The following is an 8618-nucleotide window of genomic DNA, read 5'->3' on the forward strand; positions in this document are numbered from 1 at the left end:
ATATACCTGTCAAACACAAATAGTGAAGTGTCTTTGAAAAAGACTGGTTCTTTAAACATACAGACTAAAACCATTCTGTATTTCCCGCGACATCATTCCATCAAGAGCAAGCCTTACTGCCGTTCTTGCGTCTTTTCCTCCAATTTCTTTTATATGTTTTTTCTAAAGAAATTACCCAAGACAGAAATTTTGAAAATAATTTTTTTAATTTTGATACTTTGAAACGAAGTTCTTAATTTATTATAATCTTAAACTATTAATTAAACAAATATAAAAATTTATAAATCTGCAAGTGTTTAAAATAATTGTAACTGTTGGTAAGAATTTAAAACAACCTTCTTTTGAAAATATGCATTGTCTTTGAGTTTACTCTCTTCTGCCTCAATTTCTGCATTGCTTTGGAGCACTTATAGACTGCCTGAATCATTATTTACTGCCATATCATTATCTCGAAGCAATCCAAGTGTTTCAGAAATGTTTTTTTGATTTTCTTCTAATTTTGCTAGCCGCATAAGCACAGTGTATTGAAATTCTATAAGGAAATAGCCTTGCATTACCAAAATAATTTAATACTTAAGTTATAAACTATGAGGCATCATGATAGGGTAGAAAAAATCCTGAGGGCTATTGAATCAATAATGAGTTTGGGGACCGACGAGTTTATTATAGGGTTGCAAAAATTGCACAAGGGATGTGGCTGCAAGACATTGAAATATAAAATAATTGAATTTACTTTCTCAGTATTTATTATATTTTTCAATGTCATCTAAACCCCAACCCCAGAAAATATCTTATTATACATCATGTCTAATATCCATCTGAAGGTATATAAATATTACATAGAAGAATAGAAAAAATACTTTAAAGTGCTTACGTTTGGTAGACATCTCCTTGAAAGAGGTTCCACCATCAGTATATGTTTTAAATTTCCCACATGTATTTTTTGTTGCTATTATTGGATTTACCGAAAAAGATACTCTTGTTGGTGATGGTGATGGACATGTTGCAAAAAACTTTTTAGAATCAGTTCCTAAAAAAATGTTAAAATATGGTTTTATATTGGAACAAGTTAAGGAAATAAAACTTTATATCGAAAACAAAATTTTAAAAAAGTTCATTAAAAATAAAGTTGAGTGACTTTAACCCGAACAAAGAAATCTGGTCGAGTTAGAGAAAAAAAAATCTAACATAATAGATGCCTCTATTGGTTCTATTGACAAAAAATTAATTTCTCAAATAGTGGAAAATATATCTTTACAAGCAGCTAAAGATACCAAATAATTTGCATAAAATAATTAAGACATACATTAAAATAATTCTTCACCTTTTGAGCTACTTGTTGGTGTATGGAAGTTGGAAGTTTCCAGTTGTGGAAATTGAGATAAGGTATCTTCTTCTGATATTAGGGCCATTGACCGCTTGCGTTTTATAACTGGACTTGCAACACATTTATCTATTTAAAAAAAATGAGTGTTTTTTTTATAAAAAAAAAACAAAAAACTCAAAAAAAGCATTATAAAAGTGAACAAAATAAATTCAATAATTTTTTGCATTATTTTTATTATTCTAACAAAATTAAAAAAAAAAACGCTCCAGAAACAAATTTAATGACACTTGGTCTTATGCAGCAGCCCAGTTCATTGTGGTTTGGGTTTTACAGTTAAAAGGTTTAGAAAGGGTTGTAACCACAATTATAAAAAGAATAACAAAATGCCTACTTGACTGTAGTGGCCTCCTCAGCCTTAAGGTTGCAAATTTCATAAAAATAAACAAATAATTATAGTTTCTACATGTTCGATAGAGTAGGGCAGTAATTATGTTTTTGTCAACATTTCGAAAAAATTATAATGAAATATGGATCATAATTTATCAGCATATTTGGACAACACAAAAATTATTATGAACTTTTAATTAATAAAATAAATTAACAAACCAATTTTTTCTTCCATTTCTGAATCACTTTTTTCAGAGTCAACTTCTGTATCATTCTCTGTAGTAGACAAAAAACTTATCATATCTTGCGCCACTGATTTAAACCCAGCTTCCAATAATACTTTCACTATCACCAATTTTGTCCAGTTGCTCTCAGGAGAAGACCATCGAGAAATATATAAACTTAATAATTTATGTTTTGGTGGCCAGTACAGAATCATACTTTCTAAATCAACCCAAGGACATGGAGCGAGAGTTTTCACTTTTTGCTTGTTTTCAATAATAACCAGAGCTGACCATAGTTGACTAAAAGATATTTTGATAAAAGAATAAAACAAAAATATTAATATATTGGTAAGAACATGTTTATCATTGTTTTATATAATACACAGAGAAAAATATTCTATTATTAAACTAAACATACTAATGATAAAAAGAATAGTCTAATTGGTAATATATTCACATTTAATTTGTTATTAACAAAAACAGAATAATTTCAAAGTAACTTTTTAAAAACTATCAAAAGTATTTGATATAAGTTACAAATAATTAAATGATATATTTATTTGTCATAAATTATAATAAATATTAGAAATATTTGCTTAAAACTCTAACTTGCAAGGCAGTTCCAGCGTGCAATTCATAACTATTATGAGCAAAATATTTAAATTATTGTTTTAAGTTTGAATAAAACCAATAGAAAAATAGTCTTATAAATACTGATGTTAAGTGCATAATCATTAAAATACAATGATATCAATATTTTTTACAAAACTTTGTTTATAACATTATTTAATAATGAAATTGTAGACTCTTATATTCTTATATTTATTTCAATTTTTCAGAAAATAACCATATACTGATCTTGACTAAAATTACAATATATACAATATATAAAACAGTAACTGCAAAAAAATGTTTCATTGAGTTTTTTAAACTAATTTAAAGATCTTCTAGAAGAGGAATTACAATGAAACCACTCTTGTATGGTAAACTCACACATTTTCTAATCAAATCTGATTTCTGTTTTCTGCAGTAAATAAAGTGAGCATTTTTTTTGACATTATAAATGTTTAATTCTTTTGAATCAATAAAACAATGGAAAAAGGATTCCATATGTAAATCATTATATAACCGGCATCTGTAGCTTCCATCATATCTCTTTTCAGTAATATATACAACACCATTGTTAACCAAAAAGCAGGAGTCCTTAATTCCTACATTGATCTTTGATACAAAATCCTCTTTTAAACAAGATACATCATTGAGCTCACTAAACCTATTTGCAATCTGGGAAACTGGGTTATGCTTACCACGTACAAGACGCTTCAACTTTTGTAAATAATTTTCAAACTGGAATGCAGAAACATCATGTAGGTTAGAGCTAAAATGCTCTACATCATCAGTGATGTGTAATAAGGAATGTACATTATACACAACAAAAGTATTACCATAATGTTGCTTTGCATTATTTACAAAATAATAAATTAATTCTTGAGCTGAAGACAAATCTTCAAGACACTTGACACTGTTTTCACATAGCATTCTAATGGCCAGAGATAAACTTAAAAAATGCTTATAACATTCTTTGCTGAGAATACCTTTCAAAACAACTATGCCAGTGTAAAGAAGAAAACTTCTTAACTCAGTCGCTTTCCATCTGTCCAATTCTGAAAGAGACCTTGGTTGACGAACAAAATCAGTAGGCAATGTGCCATTCAAAGCAACTAAACGATCAGACAAAACATTTTGTTGTACAGAGGATAGACGTCCTTTAAACACACCTTTAAATGTTCCTTTATAAAAATATAAAATTCGTCGCATGACTCCAAGACAAACAAGGTGTATGTAATCAAGTGAAAAGTCTTTTATAATATTAAATGGCAGTTCAACCAAAGGTGACTGATTTAACTGATGACGCTTACCATTGTTGTCAGACTCACAATATTTGTTATCTCGAAACAACTCATTGGTACGCAAAACAACATAATCGCCTTGGTCATTAAACACAATTCGGTGATCTTTACTTGAACCTTTTATGGTACATCTCTCACATGAAAAATACCCTGTGTGTTGTACAATACTTTTTAACATAGATCTAGCAGGTGCATCGCATGTAAAACAAAATATAGATATCTCATAGTGATTCCCATTTATTTGGACTGGTTTAGCAGCTAGTTCTTTTAACTCTTTTATGAAATCAAATAGAAGAATTTTAACATTTGGTTTTTTGTTACCACCAAAAATCCCAACAACAAAAGGATTAAAAACCCCAAATTGGACCAAAATCGGCCAAAGTTGATAGGAGCTTGACTTCCATAATGGGATACCATCAATATTTATTTTCAGATTAATTTTTTTTGAATTATGATTATGAAGAGTTAAAACCCTCTCTAAATTGCTTTTTATGCCAAAATAAATATATTTTCCATCATTATTTTGCAATTGAATCATATTTTATTGTTTTGTGCTTAATAAGGTACGGGAATCTTTTGGCAAGGAACAACCTTTTTCAACAAAAATTTGGATAAAATCGTTTATACATTGTCTTGTTAAAGAGTGTTTTAAAGCTAAAGATTTTATATCTCCCCAAAGTTTTTTGTCAAATTGATATTCATCAGCTAACATGGAACTATTTGAGCTATTTTCACAAATTAAATCTGAACACAAACCACAAACATTTTCAAAATCAACATCATTAACATTATTTGCTTGTGAAGAAACACCTTCAGACTCAGATAAATTATATTGAAGAGGAAATGTATTATATGAACACGAATCAATAACATTTTCTTATTCAGTATTATTAACTTTTTCCAAAGAAAAACTTTTAGATTCAGATATGTTACTTGAATCACACAAAATATTATTCTGGTTCACGAAAGATTCTATCACACTGTTATCACTTTTTGATCCAACCTCATTAGACAACATAACTGCAGAATTCCTTTGATTACGCCAACGTCTGTACCTTTTCCTTAGAATATAGCAAAACACATAAGAGATATATATGCAATTTTAAAATTTATTAGACAAATGCGTAGAGGTAATAAGTGAAAATGAGTTCAATATGAATTATTATAGCACTTACCTAAGTCAACCAAAGAGAATCAGCAAAAACAAAAAAAAATAATATACAAGCTAACCAGGTAGAAAGAATATATTATTACGTTGAATATGTATAGTTTATTTTTAAATAAGAATAGGTATATGCAGTCTTTATATTCTTTCTACGTGGACTGTAATCTGTAAGCTTAATGCAGTCAACTTAGAATTCTAAGTTTATTAGTTATTAATAACTTATTAATAATTAATAAACTTATATTTATATTAATAACTAATATAAATAATTATTTTCTACTTAGACTACATATAAGTTGTTCTTCTTATTAAAAGTATTCTTATTCATAAGAATAACTTATTGGAATAAGAGAAATATAGTCTATATTGGCAATATCCTGATAGCAATATTATTTCTATATATTGATATATGTAGCAGCTGCAAATAGCCTTACGTAGCAGTTAAAATATAAACTAACTTTATTTAAAAGAAAGAATTATTGAAAGTTACCTTGCTTTTTTCTCTAAGTCAATTTTTCTTTGACTTTTTGTCGACATGATAAATTTACGATGTTACGAAGTTATGAGTTAAGTTAATAAAATTTCATAAACAAAAAAGGACTGCACATTCAAGTAAAATCCGTTGTTTCGTAAATCCTGGGGACGAATACAAAAACTTAAAAACGGACGTCCTGGGGACGCCGGTTTTTATATTATCTAATAAAGAAATAAAAGGACGTCCTTAGGACGTTACATATACGTACCGGGACGGACTGACTTAAATGTAACGTGCGTAAGACGTCCTGCGGACGACGCATGCCCACCGGGTTAGATATATATATATTTAAGATTTATATATATATTTTTCTTTATTTAGCTACATGTCCTAAAAAGCCTACTTTGAACAGAGTTAGGTCACGATCTCCTTTTAATATATCTATCCATACATTTAAAGGTGCAAGTTCTGGAACTGAAAGAGTTCATGAAGCTGCATTTAATAAAAAAGAAAAAGCTTCAATATAATTTCCTTTACAAAATCCTGAAGCTTCACAATCTCTAGCTATTTCAAAACTTGCTTCAGGTTCTACTCAATCAGCTATAAAATCTTTTGCTTCAAATACCTCCACAGAAGCAGTTTTGATGCCTTCATCTTCAAGCTCTTGTCTTAACTTTACATCACCTACTGTATCTAAAATTTCAATCCTAAAGATTTCCTCTTCCTAAAGCAAGTAGGTTTTCATATTTGATTTTTTAATGTTATTTCATTTTTGAAAAAAATCTAATAAACAAAAGAGTTATTGTAAATTATTATATAAAAATAAACCATTAAGTTGTTAGTTGTTAAATTGTTAGTTGTTATTGTTAAATTGTTTGTATTCAACTTTATTTAATTACTATTTTATACGGAAAGATAAAAATGTTGCAGTAGGTAGCAAACGTTAAATAAAGAGTTTTTATAATTATAAAGACTAAATTAAATAGCACCGTCTGTTGGTTTATTTCTTTAGCCTATTATGAAAATGGTGAAATTTGTTTATGTTTATGAAAAATGTGTTTATTGCTGTTCTAAGAGATATTTATTATTGAAGAAGTCAAACGATTTAAAAACGTTTTAAAAAATTTATAGATTTCCCGGAGACAAAGAGAAGAAAATACGTTGGATAGAATGTTTACCTAATGCGAGTTTTAAAACGTCTAGCAACACTTTATTATATGATCTGAGTGATATCAAAACTTCAAAAAGTTTAAACTAAAATAACATTTTTACAATTTTCCTCTCAGATAGATTTTTAGTTTATTCTAAAATTGCAAGGAACCTTTTACTACTTTTTTTTAATTTGGAAAATTCTATCAGGAAATCACTACTATTATTCTCTGTGACAAGGTGTATGTTTCAAAAATCTTATTGTATCAGGAAGTTGCTGTTTTTGGAAAACCAATGATATAAATTCTCATTCTAAAATGATTATAATATAGATATAAATCAATGTAATAAACATCTTTCCATGTTATTGACGCATTTCCGATCAAGATGGAAAGACGAGTATTTAAAGAATCTGCACGAATATCATAAATCTTCCAAAGTTAAAGGCTCAGCTCTAATTAAAAATTATGATACGGTTTTATTAGACGATTCCCATAGGAATTGTCTAATAAAACTGTATCAAAGCAACTTTCTACAACTTTTTTTTATTAACTTCTACTAGGAATTATTGTTCCCTGTGACAAGGTGTATGTTACAAAAATGTTATTGTATCAGGAAGTTGCTGTTTTGGGAAAACCATTGATATAAATTCTCTTTCAAAAAGTATTTTAGATGTTATGATAACTTGTAATACAAGTTTTATGTTTGATAGTCCTAAATTTCTTTTGAAAATGTTGTGAAAACCTGTAAGCATATAAATTCCTTATTTTTATGTGATCAAATTCATTTAACTTTAAAATCAGTAAGAAAGTCAAATAGCAAAGCAAAGGCAATTAAATGTGATAAAAATCTAACTTCCTCAGAGATGCAAATGATAAACAAAAAATGTTTGTTTCGGATTTTTGCAATACAGCATTATGCATGAAAAAAATCAGAAAATAGGCATAAAATATCAGCACATGTCACAAGACATTTTGCAAATTATTCGTGTAAAGATATAATCTAGCTGATTAAAACGCTATTAAGAGAAACACTTTTGTCATAAATATGTTATGTTACGAAAATTTGTTAAAGAACTACTTGAAACAGAATTATAAATTTAAGAAAAGTATTGTTAGACATATTTTTTTAAGTGTTCTTTGAAACCAAAGAAGTCTCTTGTTTACATTAACATATATTTTGAAATTATGGTTTGCTTAATGAATATGAAATTTTGCCAGTATAATGTTTTATTTTTTTAAACTTTAGTCAATATCTAAAATCATTTGAAATAGGTGGATTAAAACGTCCTTTTGACAATACTGTTCAATGGCTTTTCTTCAATTTGGTTAAAGATAAAGTTTGTTTGACTTCCATATTCAATACTTTTATGCTTCAATGCATTACTTAATTGAAATTGAGTGTTATCGTAACAATATACTTTCCTATATTCATTTATAAAAAACTGAAAACTTTGTTCATCCAAATCAAACAAAGAACTATGTTGTTTTAAACAAAGAACGACCATATTAAGTTTGTCTTGTTAGGTTGACATTTGTTCATTGACACTTGTTTTATTATTTGCTGACATTTGTTAATTGTATCGTTGTTAATTGTATTATGCCTGGAGTTTGCTATGGTGGGATTTAAAAAGCATTCCTTATTTAAAGCAATATATTTTTATTGAAACGTTTATTTACTATTTTTTATTTGATTTGAAACATGTTTCTTTTTTTCATTATTTGACAAAAAGTTTATTGTAATGAAGTTTATTATTAAAAATATTAAAATATTTATAAATTGTTTTTATAAATTTATATAAATCGTTAAAGTGTCTATTTAGTATTCAGATATTTTATAAGGTAAGCCATTAAATAAAGCATGTGTTTTAAAACAAATTTTAATTAAATAAAAAAATTGAATTTTAAACAAATTTAGATTAAATTTGTCGTTTTCATTTTCAAATATCAACCTCCAATTTTTTTGCAGACCAAAACATTTT

At 27.5% G+C, this 8618-nt stretch overlaps 1 protein-coding gene across 1 annotated transcript; it reads right to left on the reverse strand.

Moving 5' to 3' along the window:
• Positions 1-335: 335 nt before the first annotated feature.
• On the reverse strand, positions 336-5643 carry LOC136087770 (uncharacterized). The gene is made up of 5 exons (XM_065811241.1): positions 5504-5643; positions 1934-2238; positions 1325-1453; positions 875-1030; positions 336-532 (listed from the first exon to the last, which is right to left on the reverse strand). The coding sequence occupies exons 1-5, from the start codon at positions 5548-5550 to the stop codon at positions 408-410; spliced, it is 762 nt and encodes a 253-aa protein (XP_065667313.1). The 5' UTR covers positions 5551-5643; the 3' UTR covers positions 336-407.
• Positions 5644-8618: the final 2975 nt, after the last annotated feature.

The sequence above is a fragment of the Hydra vulgaris genome, chromosome 12 (genome assembly GCF_038396675.1).
Source record: "Hydra vulgaris chromosome 12, alternate assembly HydraT2T_AEP".
Lineage (NCBI taxonomy): Eukaryota > Metazoa > Cnidaria > Hydrozoa > Anthoathecata > Hydridae > Hydra > Hydra vulgaris.